The sequence below is a fragment of the Schistocerca serialis genome, chromosome 2, assembly GCF_023864345.2.
Source record: "Schistocerca serialis cubense isolate TAMUIC-IGC-003099 chromosome 2, iqSchSeri2.2, whole genome shotgun sequence".
In the NCBI taxonomy this organism is placed as follows: Eukaryota; Metazoa; Arthropoda; class Insecta; order Orthoptera; family Acrididae; genus Schistocerca; species Schistocerca serialis.
Window position 1 is genome coordinate 579,529,316 of NC_064639.1, and position 18,440 is coordinate 579,547,755.

General features: G+C 37.3%; 2 protein-coding genes across 2 annotated transcripts; one reads left to right on the top strand and one right to left on the bottom strand.

The window, feature by feature from the left end:
• Nucleotides 1-1,003: 1,003 nt before the first annotated feature.
• Nucleotides 1,004-3,993, bottom strand: LOC126457587 (ruvB-like helicase 1). The gene has a single exon (XM_050094018.1). The coding sequence runs from the start codon at nt 3,868-3,870 to the stop codon at nt 2,500-2,502; it is 1,371 nt and encodes a 456-aa protein (XP_049949975.1). The 5' UTR covers nt 3,871-3,993; the 3' UTR covers nt 1,004-2,499.
• A 283-nt stretch (nt 3,994-4,276) lies between these two features.
• LOC126457589 (peptidyl-tRNA hydrolase ICT1, mitochondrial) lies at nt 4,277-17,674 on the top strand. Its single transcript, XM_050094024.1, has 5 exons — nt 4,277-4,533; nt 4,632-4,671; nt 9,189-9,331; nt 16,489-16,658; nt 17,407-17,674. Exons 1-5 carry the CDS (start codon nt 4,381-4,383, stop codon nt 17,495-17,497), a joined length of 597 nt encoding a protein of 198 aa, XP_049949981.1. The 5' UTR covers nt 4,277-4,380; the 3' UTR covers nt 17,498-17,674.
• Nucleotides 17,675-18,440: the final 766 nt, after the last annotated feature.

Here is an 18,440-nt window from a genome sequence, read left to right on the forward strand (position 1 = left end):
ACACATCCTTAGTTATTTATGGCAAGTTCTGTTATATTCCATCAATGAATTGGAGGTAATATATTCACAAGATTACAAATACAGCAAAATTTAAAAAATATTTATTAATTCCTATAGAAGAGCTAAATACAGCATCAGAATAATGTTTACGGTTATGAACTGTAACGAATCAAGGTGGTTTTATTTGCATACTTATATCATTAAGATTCTATCGCAGAGTCCTGTGAGGCACTGCATTTCAGGCACACACTAAAATTTACTCTTTGATGATATTTCTCATTGTTACCATACAGCTATCCAAAGAAATTGCTATAGTTGTGCAGTAAAGCTAAGGCACGAATAATGTGCTTCAACTTCAACCCTCCTGATAATATACTTCTACAGAATTTAACGGCAGTGATAACGTAACTGTTTGATCAAAGCCATGGTCGACTTCATAAAATACAGACAATATCAAGCTGATGACTTGTTGATATACTTCCACATGTGAGAAACTGTACAACCAGTCTCTAACTGGAAAGACCCAAAGCAAACAAAACATGCAAAAATAATAAAATGAACATTTGAAACACAAATGTCAACAAATATTAAAAGAGGAAATACCTATATGCACACATTTTCTCTACTATCTGGGATTCTAGCTAAGTACCGTGGGAAAGAAAAGGGCTTCAGAAAAAATACTGTATCCACTTCATCTCCAAGAAATACTGTAACATGGAAACAACTGAAATGTCAATACTGACCACTATATTTTGGTACCAAAATGAGTAATAGTAGTTCCTGGTAAGCTTACCACCCTCCAAAGAAAAAATGCAAGTTGAACTTGCTGAATGTTCAAGCTGCTGTTTTAACAATTCTAGTTACTGTGTATGAAACACAAGAACAGATCCCAATTTGGGAGTTAATTCAAATCTGCCATGAAACAATAGTTGTATTGATCGAAACTCGCTGGATTTAGTTAGTACTAAATGGTCTTAGAAACAAACAGAATACCAACAAAAACATCAATTAAAAGCACATTTATTACAGGCAAGGGACATGCAAGAATAACAATAATGTACTACCACCCTTAAGTCATAAATACAACATTGGCTGTATCAAAATATGTTCTTTTCACCCAAATTTCTATTCTGAAACCACATTGTGTTGATTGATAGCCAAACAAATTTAATTAATGTTGGTGTTACAATCAATAAAGTGTGGAATATGCCTACCACATTTTACTTCATCACACTTCTGCATTAATGAAAGACCTTAAATTATCATGCCATCTTTTTCTGCCCGCTATCAAAGCGTATATTTCTTAGTCAATTACATGTTTCCAGAAATAAGCAAATAATTTTTTTTTTTTGGTCTCCATTTGTATTTTTATTTTGCATCCGTTTATTTTCAGTTAATCAGCAAAGAAGGAAAATACATAGTATAACTGTTTCCCACTGGTAAAGTTAATTTAGCAATATTAGACAGCAATACAAACAGCTAATAGTTCAATTTATTTGTGCAGTCTTGAAATATACATTTGTTTTGTTTGTGAAACTATAATGGTAACATAAAAATCAAGCAGAAGTAGTATGAATAGCAGGCCTAATGCCCGTTAGTGAATATCTTGAAATGTTGACCACCCTCCAGATGCAGCAGCAGCAACAACAACAACAACTTGAAAAGAATAAAAACATTTTTTTTATTTTTCAAAATATTCATTAGACTTCTTGGTACACAACTTGCAGACAGAGATAATAATGTATCTTTTACATATTTGCAAAGTAAAGGGGGGGGGGGGGGGGGGGGGGAACATATTTCAAACAATATAGGCCTACATCTGTGTTTAACAATATACTACAAAATTTTAAAGAAAGGGGACAATCCAAGTAATGGACATTTCTGGTGTGCTAATGTCATAATACAAACATAGTCCTGAAATTAATATGTTACATCAACTACTATGCTTAATTAAACAAACAGTTAAATCATCCACACATTTGCTGCTTCTCTTCCGACAAGTACTTACAGTACAGCCAAGCTACTGCAGATGATGTTAGTGACATACAGATACAACAGCAAACTGTGAGCTTGGTATTTCCTCAGTAAAGTGTTTCTAACTGAAACTAACATTTTACCACATCTAGTTTAAATACACAAGCAACATAAAAATGAACACACATTACAGCAATTACACAAATATCTGATTAGCAGTGTACTATGTGAAAATTTCCATTTGTCCACCCTCATCCAACCATTTATTGGAAATGTGGCATTGCAGCAGAACATTTACATTAGGTATATTCAACTGCAGACAGAACACAGTCCACTTCAAACCAATGTGATTGAAGCTGCAAGAGATTTCAGTCACTTTCTTCTTTTTTATTCATTCACAAAAGATCAAATTTCACATACACAACAGCACAGCATTATAGCTACAGTACTGTTCTGACAACAGATCTTTTTGTGTATTCTTTCTCTTTCTACTTACAGCTGTGCAGTGTATGGCATTTCTAAAATCTACTGCATGTACTTTTCTTTATTTTGGCTAAGAATTCTTGCCGAAGACTTTGCATCCAGAAATAACTCAGCCACTTCCTGAACATCATCCTTTGTTAAAGTTGAGCGACCATTGACTTTTGCAGTCAGAGCTGCTGGAGTGAGGAGCTGAACAGCATATCTCAATGTAGTGCGAGTACCCACATCGCCAAGAAGAGACAACGCCTCCTCTTCAATCTGGAGTCCTTCAGTTGACGCCCTTAACTTCAATATTTGTACCATATCATCTCTTGAGTATGGAAGTGTCCTTATAATTAACAATCTATCAAGCAGATCCAATGGAATACCATGTGGTGATATAATGTCCTCTGTACCTCTAATCACACACCGACCACGATTTGTAGCAAATATAACTATAGGGGCTATTGCACTTTCAAGAGCTCTATGCAAATATGTAAAAGTTTCTATATCAAGCATATGAACTTCGTCAATAAACAACACACCTGGCACAAGTTCAGCTACACCTTGATCTATATATTTGTTGACGACTTTGTTGATTTCTTTTCTCAGTTTATCAGTAATTTCTGTTTTTTTGGGCTTCATTAGCTGCCCCATCATGGACAAAATATCTTGTCCACCTTGTGGCTTGGCGTTTGCTACATCCAAGTCATGAAGAGTAACGTCCTGGATTACCTCTTTCTTTTTGTGAACGTCACCTTTTGGCAATGGAACATATTCCTCAGCTTCTAGATCAAATTCGGTTGCGTAAGTGTCACTACGGCCCTGCCTCTTGACAGCACCGCTATTAGCTTCAATATATATTACATCGCCTGTTTCAACTTTGCCTTTCTGCAATGATTCGTATATCGAAGGGTCCAGTTTAAGCTGTTTTGTTCCTTTGGCAGTCTTAAGCCCGATTATGACATGGCTAATAGTTTTCCCGTAACCACCCAATGGGTTTTCAGTTTCAACAGGTGTAAGCTCTGTCACTTCACCTTCATATACTTCTTTCGTTTCCTTTATCCGTAATCCAATCGCTCTCCTGAAATTCTCCATTAACACTTCCGTTTTCTTAATTTCCGAACTAAACACTTCAGATCCTACCATTGGGCAGAATGGCACCTTACTTCCCAACTCTTGTGCTATAGCAAGCGCTATTGCAGTTTTTCCAGTTCCTGGCGGCCCAGCTAAAAGGCAAGCTCGCCCGGCCATTTTCTTCGACCTAATCATATCTACGACAATACCAGCAGCTTCCCGTGCCATTTCTTGGCCAACTAAACCAGCAGCCATTGGAATTGCTTCACCATTTTCATTTAACCCGAGGCCTTTAATATGACTGTGTGCGGATATGCGCTGAGTTTTTGCGGTACTTTTCACCTCTTCTATCTTCATGTTGATAATATCGTTTAAAACAAAGCGAGAAAGAAGCTAGCACATGGACACTAAACTCTCATGTTTCCATAACAACACATTCAAAACCGACACTGCACTCGCATGCGATACCTGATATCGAGAGTACGCTGTTACCAGCAGTGCTACCAATGTATGAAACACTCAACATACAATATTTTGTGTGAGCGTTAGTTTTCATTATTTAAACCTGCTGTGAAATTGAAATTTATATGCCACAGCAGAAAATAATAAGAAAATTGTTGTATTTAAATAAAAAAGTCATTTGTAAGCAACAAATTACTATAGAAATGTATCACCTATAAATGTATTATCACAGTCTAATATAGACTGTGGTATTATCTAGAGGCGGCAAGGCAGCTGTGTCTTTAACATCCTTGACATGACTCTGCGACATAGGCAGTCGCAGTGTATACAAATCGGAGTTGGTGTAGAGTGTGTTGTTGTTGTTGTGTTGACATGTGAAGTTGTTGGCTAAGTTTACTGTAAAGAATGTTGTCCACGTTTTGTGGCAGAAATGCCACACGCGTACTGGCGAACGGTTTACTGTTTGGAAGTATTGCAGAATTGAGTACTTACCGGAGTAAAATTGCCCTCGATACTCTATACCCCACGAGCCGGTTAACAGTAACCACTCCAAAAAAGGTTTTTCCTGCTAACATGTTTTTTTTTGTAGTTATTTAATGGTGCGCAAGTTATTGGTTTACGTATTGTTCGTCTTATGTGGTTTTTCCCGTTAACAGATACCAGAGGATAATGTCTTCTCCGGATACATACCAATAGGTAATGATTTCCCCTTTTTTTTCCTGCTACAGAAAGTTCCATTAATAATGATGAAATAAATACTTCGAGATGTAAAAGTTATGCATACATCATAAGTTTATTGTATGAAGCTATAATAGTTTTCACTATGGCAGTGGCGTCCAGGAGAAGGTGTTTCCTCCCCCCCCCCCCCCCCCCCCCGCCTCGAAGTCTGAAGTGCACAGTTTTTATTCATTGCAGAACTGTCATACCTTTCTAGAATTCTCTGTCTCTGGCATATCATAATATTTTATATCGTCAAAAATATTTAGCGTTATTGGGATGACGTATCTCAAACTGACCAGCCTATTTATATAAAAAATTGGCAGTATGGACTCTTGCCTCCCCCCCCCTCCCCCCCCCCCCCCCCGATAATTTTAAGCGAACGTGCATGATTCTCACGATGCCTCGACCCCCTCCCCCTCCTTTCCTCTTGCCCCTTCCCCCCCCCCCCCCCCCTCCCACCAATCTGCTGCTGTGTATCAGACCCCCTTGAATTCTTGGTTTATGTTATAATTTTGCTAATCAACAGTCCGAACGATGCGTCTGTTGTGTCTGAACGACCATAGATTCTGTTGATACATTTTTATATTATTGGGAATTGGATGTGGTGTAGATTGTAGTTCAAACCCCTATTCTCTTTCACTTTGGAGAAGCAGACGGAGGAAAGTTGTAGTAGATTGTATCATTCTGTGTCATACACAGCACATTTGAAGACTTTGGTATGGTTATAAAGATTGCAAACAATGTGAATAATCTTTTGCCATTTTTGAATAACACAATATATTGAAGATAATTTGAAATGGCAAAATAATCTGAGTCTGTTGCTGTAGTTTGAACTGTTGGAACTAAGAGCACATTTATCAGAAAGAGCAGTACCAGCTCACGGCAAAATATATCCATGTTGAGTCCCATGGGCAGATGAAATCTTCCAGGTTGTAGAAACAGGTTAAGGAAATCTTCCACCACAGTCAGCAAATGTCGTAAAAGGCAGATCAAGGGAAAAACCAAAAAATATATGCCAATGAAAGAGTGGCTCCAAAAGAGAAATAGGGCTATAGCATAAAAGATTATCTGGCATGAGAAACAATTAAAATCATATACGGAAGCGCATGATCATAGGGAACATGTTTGCTAAAAATCTGCTGTATTGTGCTGATGTTCACTTCTAGTCAGTTGCTATGGAAGCCAAATGACACCAGTGAAGACAAGCTTGAAGACTGGCACTTGAGCATGTGTAATAGTAGTAATAGAAGCTACAGACTGGATTGGTTTCTTAATATTTCTTTAACTTGTGTATAGTGGCAGAATGTATGTGGGCCTAATGCAAGAAAAACAATCACTGGCACTCTATTTACATCATAAATGTTTACTTCAGTCTACCTTCAATTTCATTCAGTTTCATAACTATTTTTGGCAGCATCGCATTTGTAACAGTAAGTACATTCTTGCCACATTTTAAAGCATTGTTGTCTCAATCATACAAAATTTTGAAGTGAGTGTCACCTCTGTGCATGTCTTATGCTTTGGTTTCTACACACAAATACAATTTCCATACATTGCCATTTGCAGTGAGTGAAGTAATGCTTGCTGTATCTGTGGACATGATAAGACACATGTGCCCCGGGGTCTTGCCTCAGCTTTCATCATAGAACAAGTGGATTTGAACCTGGAGTTCCTTATCTTGTGCTGTTGAGCCCTGCCAGTTCTTTTCTTACTAAGCTGTAAATATGATTCAATGGCCATTGTGGTTGTGGAATGTTGTCTGTTGCAGGGAAAGGGGATCTAGGCATAATTGCTTGGATTGCAACAGTCAGGTAAGCCTCTACAAGAAAAGGTCAAGCTCGAGGTTTGCTATGGGGTGATGGCTGTTGAGACAAACCACTTTTTAGCAGAGAACCACTTGGGTATCTGCCACACACTTGTTCTCTAACACTTTATTTCCCCTAATTGTTTGCAAAACACCAATGGATCCTACATCAACTACAAACACTCCTAGCCATTTGGATGGTCTTTTAGGCAGTAACCACATCTAAATAAACAAGAGATTTTGGGCAGCAAATCCACCATATGTCTTCAAAAACTAGTGTCAATAATATAAGAAAAGAACAGATCCAGTCATAACTAATGTGTTTATTGTAATTAAATGAGAGGAAAAAAATTTGAGAAACGGTCATTTTCCTGCATCAGTAAAGTACTAGAATGATTTGGAGGTTCACTAAAATTCAGTAAGAGGCTGTGAAGTAGGTTATGGCAACTGTCTTGTGGCATTCGCAATGGATAATCCTCATTGACCACCTGGAAAAGAGTAAAATTATTACAGGTGAATATTATTCATCGTTATGGGACTGTTTGAAAATAGAGCTGCAAGAAAAACGCTGGCAATTGGACTGCAAAAAAAGCCCTTTTCCATCACAACAATGCACCAGCACACAGCTCAGCAGTTGTGGTCGCAAAATTAATGAAAATAGGATTCCAACTCGTTTCACATCCCCCTTATTCTCCAGACTTGACTCCCTCGGACTACTATTTGTTCTCCAACCTGAAGAAATGGCTGGCGGGACAAAGATTTTATTCAAACGAGGAGGTGATTGCAGCAACTAATAGCCATTTTGCAGACTTGGACAATTCCTATTATTAGGACGGGATCAACAAATTAGAACAGTGTCACATGAAATGTATAAGTCTAAAAGCAGACTATGTCGAAATATAAAAAAGGTTTACCCCAAACACGTAAGTAGTTTTTATTTTTGCACAAACTTTTCAAATGCCTCTCATATATGAAGATTATAAAAGCCAGTGGTTTTAATAATTCACAGTGTTAACAGCATCATAGCAATGTTCACCATTTCAGAGAGTGATGATGATGATGATGACCCCCCCCCCCCCCCCCCCCAACACACAGAGAGAGAGAGAGAGACGGAGTTATTTCCTAATTTTGGAGGCTGTCTGTATCATTCCTTCGTTCAGTGCTCCTTGTAGAAAAATTTGTAGAAACATGATCAATTCTCATTGGCACATTATATGGGATTCGACAGAATGAATAGTATCAACCGAGTCACATAGTACAGCATTTCTGTTGTGCTGTACAGCATCGCTGTTGTGCGTGTGCATAATAAGTATGAATGCACAATGTTGAGGAAGAACGGGCATGTGCGATTATGGCCTTATGGAGTTCACAGCTTAGAGCATTGACCATCAAGGAATATTCAAAAAATAATAAGTCTCCATATCAGTGACTCTTTTGTCGCTGTTTTAAGTTGAAATGATGTGATTAAATCTCAGATCATCAGCTGATTGTTTGGTGGGTGCCACAGTGGAGGACAACTGTGTCTTGTGCAAAGAGGCAATGAAGGACACAACAGACTCGGAGCAAGTGGAGGAGGCATGTCTGAAGACCTCATTTTTCTGCTGCCAGACATGCCTTGGCTCTAACAATGTCAGATTGTTCCTTAATGACCTGCACTTCCACACACACAAGTTGCAATTCATACGGAAACCAAATGTTTAAGATAAAGTTGCCCAACGAACCTGCAACTTGCACTTCCGAGAAATTTTATCAGCTAAACTGAATATGAGAGACTACATACTGATGTTGGATGAGGCCAGTTTTCATCTAGATGTTGTTGTAAGTACATAGAATTATGGTTACTGGGCACCAGGTAAACAACGTAATGCTCATCAGCTGCATGAGAAACCCCATCACTGTGACTGTGTAGTGTTGTGTGGTTTTGTTTGGCATCATTGATCCATATTTTTTGAAGATCTCCATGTTCATGCAGTAACAGTTAATAGTAATTGCTGTATCCAAATGTTTAATGTTGTTCTCCTTTTGAGATTGAACATTGATATACAGCTCCAACAGGAGGGACAACAGCTCATGCAACCTAATAGTGCGTGAATGTCTTGCAGCATCACTTTCCTGGTTGGTTGGTGTCTAGATTTGAAGACATTGAGCGCAATCACCAAGTGATGAGGCTGGCAACACTGTACAAGAACTAACAACTCTGATACCTCTTCATTCACAGGGCTGTTACGTTGGATTGTGTCCTTAGTGCAGTACCAGATTAATTTGACTGCCTCTGATTTCTTGTGGGTATACTTGAAGAGTCAAGTGTATGCTACACATTCTCACACAGTAGCAGAAGCCAAGAAAAGGATACTTACAGCGGTTGAGGAGATCCCATTGAACATGCTGAATCAGGTGATGGAAGTATTCGTTTGCTGCATAGAGGAAGGCACAGAACATGATGGCATCATATTGATACATTCAAAATAAAGTACAGGGCATACATAATATGTAAAGACATACACTTTTCTTTGTTTTCAGTGTGTTCCAATAAATGTGTCAGTTTGTTTTGACATTATGTCCTTTTTATGTCCTGCTATTCTGCCAGACCCTGTATTTGATTTTATATTTTCATAATGCTATACTTTTCTTCAGTTTTTACCCCTGAAAGTAAACTTATCCTTATATATTTTTTTTCCCTTTCAATCAGAGAAATTGGATATAACTTACAGCCGAAGCTCTGGACCTGGGGGACAGAATGTGAACATGGTGAATACCAAAGTAGATCTCAGATTTCATATTGAGACTGCTGACTGGATTAATGATGACATTAAAACCAGACTGTTTAAAGAGGTAAATGAAACTGAAGTATTTAATTTTCATTGACACTTCATTTGCAGGAATATCATTCTTGTACAGTAGAGTCAGTTGTGGTGTATAACCTGATTAATTAAAGGTGTCATCATATTTTAAATGGAGTAATTAAGTGAAATATAAATCACACATTTTAGTCATTAGTGTGCTTTTATTAAATATAATATCAGTTATTTCTGCTCATTAGAATTCTCATTATTTGTTTGTAATACTATCTTCTCCTGTGTTGTTTGCATTACAATGACTGCAGCTCCACTGTGGCTATCGACTTAATCATCAAACTTGTTTCTGATGTCACACGGCTACTCAGGTACTTAGATGTGTCCATGGATTTGAGTTTTTTGATGGCAATAGTGTCCTGATATTCAGAAGCAATATCATTATTTCAGTTTGTAACATTTTGATTTTGTGTCTAACCCTACTGCATAATTTGAGGAATCTGGCGTCCCCTTCCAGTATATGCATCTATGATCACATCATAACAACACAACAGTAAATTTATTTCTTAAAGTTGGGTTTCGTACAACATTGACCCCTGTACAAATTTAAGTTTTCCTGCCAGGTTAAGTAAACACCATCAGCATGTTTTACATCATTTATGAGGTATGTTAAAAAAGTAATGAGACTGGCAACACTGTACAAGGACCAACAACTCTGATGCCTTTTCATTCACGGGGCTGTTAGGTTGGATTATGTCCTTAGTGCAGTACCAGATTAAACTTGCTGCAGTTGCTACACAAGTGTTGAGAACGTCAGAAGTCCGAACTGGCAAAAGTCTGAGCAATGCTGTTACATCAGATTTTATGGAAAGTGTGTTGTAATAGATACTGTGACTGAGGAAAAGTCATAAAGGGCTTTTGGAGAATGTTCTGTATTCAAAGACCAAGTGTTCAGATAGCATGAATCCTTTTTCGCAGGCTGAGATGAAGAGGGAGATGAATTACATGTGGGAAGACCTTCAACCTCAAGGATGGATGACAGTGTGGAAAGTGTGAAGCGTCTTCTGAGGTCAGATCATCAGTTGACAGTGATAATGATCAGCAGTAACTTAAACTGGAATGTGTTTAGGATTCCATCAACTTCTAGTACAAGTTTTGGGCACACAAAAAGTGTGTATAAAGATAGTTGCAACAAATTAGCAGAAAAATAATTGAAAGACTGTGTGTCTTGAGCTTCTGGAACTACTACAGAGGGATTTGGAGTTCTTCAGTCATTTTATCACAAGTGAAGTGTCTTAGATTTTTAATGCTATCCTGAGATAGAATTCCCATGTTGGGAATAACACAATGTGAATATTCCCCATACAGAAAAAACAACTGTAAGTAAATCCAAATCAAATGAGTGTTAATTTTTTTAATTTTATTTATTTTTTGTCAGTTGGGAGCTCATCTGCAAACAATTTGCACCTCTGGGACAAACCATCAATCAGACTTTTTACCAGGAAGTAGGAACAGGATGAATTGTCTGCACCCAACATTGCACACCCTTGGATGCCTTGTCATATGGCAGTCCTCAACAAAAAATTCTTGGCAATAAATAGCATTCCTGTGATACTGCAGCCCTTCCCCCCACGTAATCCCCATATCACAGTACATGTGACCTTTTCCCCCAGCTCAAAAACTGCTTGAAACAGTGTCACTCTGGTATTTTGGATACCATCTGGTAGAGCATACCTGGCTAATTTGAAAGCCAGTTCTGCAGAAGCCTTCCAGAACTACAAAAAAGTGGAAACATAACCTCTGTCACTGTGTATCTGCCTGAGGGAGCTATTTTGTAAGGGACAGCATTCATGTGTGTATGTACAAATAAATAAATAAAAATAAAATCTAATTATTTCCAAAAAATTGCCTCATTATTATTCTTGCACCTCTCAAATACCAACAGCAAAATAGAGGGCATAAAGGTCTCAGGAAAAGAACATAACACATCTTTTCATGAAAGTCTCATATCATTATGGGTCATTCCATCTCAAATTAACTAAGAGTCTGAACATTGATATCTCAGATTTGGATGATTTTTTTTTTTTTAGGTAATGTACCCACTAACACTAGTTTAAATTTGAAATTTCAGATTTTTCCGACCTTTGGCTTTTGAGTTTCAATGGTTTAAAAATAAAAAAAAAACCTCCGTTTTTGATCAGTCGATGATTGTTTTAAAATGCTGTAGCTCAAAAACTATACAACCTAGAGAGCTCAAACTTGCACCATTGTTTTCCTCTATAAATTCCCTTCAATTTGATATGTAACATGACTATGCTACCTAAAACTAAAAATTTTAAACTATTCCAAAAAAACATTTTTTGAAATTTCCAAAATACGTACCCTCGGATTTTTTTATAAAAATTGTATGTGTTGTCCAGTCTAACTGACTACATGCATGCAAAACTTCCAGATGGGATCTCAATGGGTTCTTGTATAAAATAATATTTTATTACCGCAATACATACTAGTGAGGTGAAAAGCAGACTATTCTACGTTATTAATACTGAGGTAGGCCTATGTAATTCTAACAAACTTAAATTATTATGTTAGCCTTTTTATGCAACATTACCCTCTTACTGTTTATTAATTCATTAAATGATATTTTAATGCGAGAATAAAATATATAAAAAATAATAACCTAAGAATCTTACGATTTTGCACGACATTCACTTTTTATTATAAAAAAACGTGAGATTTTCATATAGGGTCAAGGCTCTAGTTTTGGCCACTACCTTACTAACGGCCACCGTGATGTAATGGGGAAGCTACACTGCATCCTTTCATCATATATTATAAATAGGAGGGAAAACTAAAACATCTGCAGTATGTCTTCATATCAGATTGCCTGAAACATAATGCAGTCGCTTTCTATGTATTCCAGAAAAAACTGCTAGAAATCGTAAAGCAAAACTTGCCTTTTGCACTTAAAAAGATTACTTACTTTTCTGATGGCAGTGCTGCACAATATAAAAATAACAAAAACTTCCTTAATTTGTGTTTGCATAAAACTGATTTTGAAGTTGAGGCAACATCCCATGGCAAGAGTGCATGCGATGGCCTTGGCGGAACTGTTAAGCGGCTAGCTACTAAAGCCAGCTTACAAAGGCCATATAACCAACAAATCTTAACACCCAAATCACTTTATGTATTTGCCATGGAAGACATAAAAAACATTGACTTTGAATGTTGCACAACAGTGGACTATGAACTGACCAAAGGATACCTACTTCCTCGGTTTAGTGATTCAATAGCGATTGTGGGAACATAGAAGTTTCACTCATATAAACCCTGCACAGAGAGTCAAATTACTGTCAAGCCTTATCATTTTAGTCTGGATGAGTCTCTTGAATATGTGACAACACTGAACCAAATAACACCATCACATGTGATTAATATTACTGCTGGTTTTGTGACAGTAGCATATGACGACTCTTGGTGGCTAGGATGCATTGAAGAAAAATACAATGACATGCACTGAATAATTTTTTTACACCCAAAGGGTCCAGCGCAGTCTTTTTACTATCCACAGCCAAGAGATGTATTAGATGTACCAGGAAATACTCTTTTACAAACAGCGAGTCCAACAACAGCTACGGGAAGAACCTACACTTTAAGTGCTAAAGAAATGAAGTTGTCTTCTCTTGCTTTGGAAAAATATCTTAAAAGATCATAAAAGAACCACGTTTAAATTATGCTACACCTACCCTCACTAAACACTAAGTTGTATAAATACCATATGTGTTAACTTTGTTAATACCAATTGGTATTAGGAATACAGTTCTATCCATGCAGATATCAACAAGTTAATCTTTTTCCCCATGTGAAATTACTTATATGCCAATTTCTGATATAAGGAACTTGTTGTAAATGATTACAAATAACACTGGAAAACCAAGAAAAAGGTAATATCTGCCATATACAACTAAGGATGAAGGTGAGTGGCTTTATTCAAAATTTTAACTTGTAGCATGTATATTACCAATTAAAATGTGTTCACTTCCTTATGATGCATAGTTAAAAGAATCATGAATATTAAATTAAAACAACACTATATCATTTAATGAATTAACAAACAATAAGAGGGTAATGTTGCATAAAAAGGCTAACATAATCATTTAAGTTTGTTAGAATTACATAGACCTACCTTAGTATTCATAGCCTACAAATAGTCTGCTTTTCACCTCACTAGTGTGTATTGCGGTAGTAAAATATTATTTTATACAAGAACCCATTGAGATCCCATCTTGAAATTTTGTATGCATGTAGTCAGTCAGACTGGACAACACATATAATTTTTATAAAGAAATCCCAGGGTACGTGTTTTGGAAATTTCGAAAAATGATTTTTTGGAATAGTTTAAAATTATCAGATTTAGGTAGCATAGTCATGTTACATATCAAATTGAAGGGAATTTTTAGAGGAAAATAATGGTGCAAGTTTGAGCTCTCTAGGTAGTATAGTTTTTGAGCTACAGCATTTTAAAACAATCATCGATTGATCAAAAACAGAGGTTTTTTTCATTTTTAAACCCTTGAAACTCAAAAACCAAAGATCAGAAAAATTTGAAATCTCAAATTTAAACTAGTGTTAGTGGGAACATTACCTGAAAAAAAAATTCATCCAAATCTGAGAGGTCATGGTTCAAATCGTGTAGTACAATTGGTTGATTTGAAATGGAATGACCCTGATACAAATGTTGAACGACTACCAATCTTAAGTGATACTTTCCAAATTTCATCATATAGCACGCTATCAAAAGCCTTTTCAAAATCAGTAAAGCAAATATATAGGTCATGCTGTTGTTGAATACTTTTTTCATGAATTTTCTGCAATGAGAACTTTGTTTTAGCAGTACCACAGTCTATTTCTGCGCGTGGTCTTTCAGATGAATGTCTATAATGGTTTTGTACCCTTCTTTAAACATGATATTTCTAGGTGTTGTTATTTATATCTTTATTTTATTATTATTTATTCTTTCACCCAGACAACTATTGATGGAACATATGCAATAGAATGTCAGATAATATCAAGTTGTTGATAGAATAAGAAAAAGCATACTTCTGACTGCCGAGAAATATTCATAGAGAAGCTTTGTTAGAGATCCCACATTTATAGTACTGTTTTGTGAGCCACGGTGCTATGTGGGAGTGGTAAAGAACTGTACTAGCATGTCAACCTGTTAATCAGTTAATATTTAAACAGGGTACAATAGGATGAAATCTGTGCTGTGCAGTTGAGTATGCTCTGATATGAAACTTCCTGGCACAGTAAAACTGTGTGCCAGATCAAGAATCAACCTCGGGACCTTTGCCTTTCAAGGGCAAGTGCTCCACTGACTGAGCTACTGAAACACAACTGATTACCTGTCCTCGCAGCTTTACTTCCACCAATACCTCGTCTTCTACCTTCTAATCTTCACAAGTTCTCCAACAAAACTTGCAAGATTGTGAGGATGGATCATGAGTCACGCTTGGGTAGCTCAGTTGGTAGAGCACTTGCCCAGGAGAGGCAATTGAGTACGAATCTCAATCCAGCACACAGTCTTAATCAGCCAGAAAGTTTTGTATCAGTGCTAAGCCATGTCTCTACAATATCATTTCTTTCAGGAGAGCTAGTCTTGCAAGTTTTGCAGCAGTATTTCTGTGATGTTTGGAAGATACAAGGTGAGGTACTGGCAGAAGTAAAGCTGTGAGGATGGGTCGTGAGTCGTCTTTTCATAACTCAGTCGATAAAGCACTTTCATGTGAAAGGCAAAGGTCCCAAGTTTGAGTCTCGGGCCTGGCACACAGTTTTCATCTGCCGGAAAGTTTCAGGGTATGACAGGTTTACTACCAGATTTCAAAATGAAGTTGCGCATCTGTGTCAAGAACAGACATACAGTTTAAAATTTCAGTGTGAAAAGTTGTGGTGTCTCATGGTGCGACAGTCAGTTGGGATTTATTGTGAATGTTTATGGGGCACTTCGTGATAATCATCCATTATCCAAGTCATGAAACAGACACTGATTCAACTTGGAGGAATAGGAGGTGGAATATTAATGGAGTGCAGATGACGTTGTAATTGGTTAAGTAGCACTCCAACAAAAACTTCCTTGTACATAAGTAGCAGAGATATTCCTTTATAAGAATTATAGTCCAAACCATTGCCTTTCTTTTTGTTAATGCTTGACATATGCTGCTATGAAGTTCACCCTTGCCATAATGGCTTTGTACAGGTATTCCATATTCTCCATTCTCATTTAAGCCTGCAGTTGTTCTGAAATGCAGAAAATAATTTTATGATGGAGTGTTTCCAGTGGTGGTCTTCTCACTCACACACACAGCACAAATATTTTGAACTGCCTCTACTGTCAATACCCTTGTGTTAAACACAATGTAAAACTTATGTCACCAATGTTAAGACTGTTTTCCACCTGTCGTTCCATTTTTAACACTTAATACATAACCATAAGAAAATACTGGAACTTAAAATTAAAAAATGATACTTCAGAAATATACTCTTAGCAACATGCATTTCAGCATGCCAAATGCTTATGCACTAACCTAATATTTTCAGGTAAATTTGAACTTTGATGGCTGTTTAATCATATACTTCAGTATTCCTTATGTTGTATGCTGCACGAATAGTCGTCGCACCGCTATTGTTACTGCTCAGTGTCCCCTAGATTTATCTAATATATTTTGTGCAAGAGCTCGCATTCTGATGAATAATTCCCAGGGTAGTCCATCTCCTATTTAGGCACCCAAGGATAGCTAACTGGGTACCGAAAGGTGCAGTACAGCGGTGGACTCATGGTTGTAGTCAATAACATATGGACTATAAAAGAAAAGTTTCTCCATTTGTCCATGTTTCTACAATTTCTGTTGAGTATATTCATTTTTATTGATAAAGTGCTGCCCTTTATGATATGCTACAGAATTTTGCGTGACACAAAATAAGGAAGTAAATAACACAGTGTTAACATGAGCAGTCAGATTTTTCACCGCATTTCATTATGGAAGGATTTAAAATCACAGTCTGCATGTCCAAACTGAGAGTGATAGTAAAGTATCAGTTGCTGAAAATCGTATTTTAAGGAGGCAGATGCAGAAGAGTGTGGGAAATGTTGTGCATGTATTTAAAATCATAACATCATTAAATATTTTTTTGTTTCAGCATAGAACAAAAATCAACAAGGAAGGCTACTTAGTAATTCGGTCAGACAAGACTCGGTCACAACAGTTAAATTTGGCTGATGCTATGGAAAGATTGCGATCCATGATTAGAGAATTAATTGAACCAAAGGAAGAAATTTCTGAAGAAACTTTGGAGAAACACAGGCGAAGGTAATTTTTTGGCAATATTGATTTAAAACTTTTTGCTTTCCCTTTTTTGACCTCATGCATGTGGGTGATTATCGACAACTAATAGGTAGCTGGAGTCGGCCCAAATAAATATTGCTCATCACTTCTTTCACCCAACAAAAAGTGTTGGCGGAAAGCATTGGTTTGTTTCCCATTACAAACTAAATTATTTTTAAAGGGGAATTTTACATTCCTATTCAATAGACAGTCCCAAATTAGCCTAGTGTGATATTTGTTTTATTGATATTTATTAACAGGACACTAAAACACAAAGAATAATCAGTACTCCAGCAGTGACTGAGCAGTGCTGCTGCGTGATGGTAGCAATCCGCACAGGCCAGGGGTGTTGCTCAGCCGTTGGTGGAGTATTGGTTGTTTTTAAAATTTTTAGTGTCTCTATTAATACATATTGACAAAATGAATATTGAAATAAACTAATATTGGGCTGCTTCACCAAATGAACACGTAAAATTCTGCTTTAAAAATAATTTTGTATGTGACAGGAAAAATGCTTTCAATCAAAATCAGTCATCACATAAAATATGTGACTGACTCCAGCTACACATTGCAAAAATGAAAATGCACCTGTTGACTCTTATGAGGGACTTCCTATGTGTGTCTGAAAAGAAAATATTTTTTAAGTAAGGCAGTACTACTAATTTTCAGTAATGTGTTTTCCCCACTAGCCTGTAGTTTTTTTTTAATTGTAGTATCAATTTTATAATTTCAGGAAAGAAAAAGCCGTGCGTGAGAGACTGTTCGAAAAACGACACAGATCACAAGTGAAGCTCGATCGGCAAGCACCTGCTGTTGATTTCTAGGAGATTTTAGACTTGGCCATCTCTTTTTGTATTCAGAAATTCTCTGGTATCAGCTGGCGTCTAGCCATATTCACCCAAGTTGAGTGACAAAAACTTGGACTTTATAGTATGCTGTGAGAGGCATTTGTACCTGTAACAAAACACAATTTGTGAAATAAACTCTTAAGGAAACACTTACTAGCTGGATATACACATGGAATACTTATAAATATAATTCAAACAGTATTATGTGTACATAATCAGAGATTGTTAAGGAGGCATTACCAAACATCCTGTAGGGAAATAATCGACATAAATTTTGAATTGCACTCAGAGTTGTTCCAAAGATCATTTTTGCAGGTGGAGGAATGTGTTTTACTGCCACATATGGGAACATGCATGATGTGGTAGGTAGGCTGCTAAGTGCTGCATCGGGAGAGCTTTTCTGGAGCATGGCAGAAGGAGAGGGAGAAGCAGAGAAAAAGAAAGGATTATGCAGATTATCTGGGGGAACAGGAGGCCTGTGTGAGGCTGGTGTGGGAGCAGGGAAGGTGTAGACACAGTGACTATTGAAGATTGAGACTAGAACTTGGGATTGGCAACTTTGTGCCCATATGAATGGCAAAGAGACTGCTTGACCAAGCAGTTGTGAAGAATACAGTGTACATGACTTTGGTGAGCCCATGCCCTCTGGATCCCACCATCAACACCAACTTTTCTGAATTGTGCACGTGGAAACTCCCCCTGCAACAGGTCTTTAGCTCCCATGACATTCCAGACCTTGTTTGTCTCTGTCCTCCACTTGCCTGCTCCCACTCCAGCCTCAGACGTGCATTTTATCCTCCCAGCTCACCTGCATAGTTCTTTCCCATTCTCTGCTTCTCCTCCTCCTCTCCCACCTCACCCCACCTCAACACAGCATCTCATGATGATGCACATAGGAGTCCACTATCTGCTTGTCAAA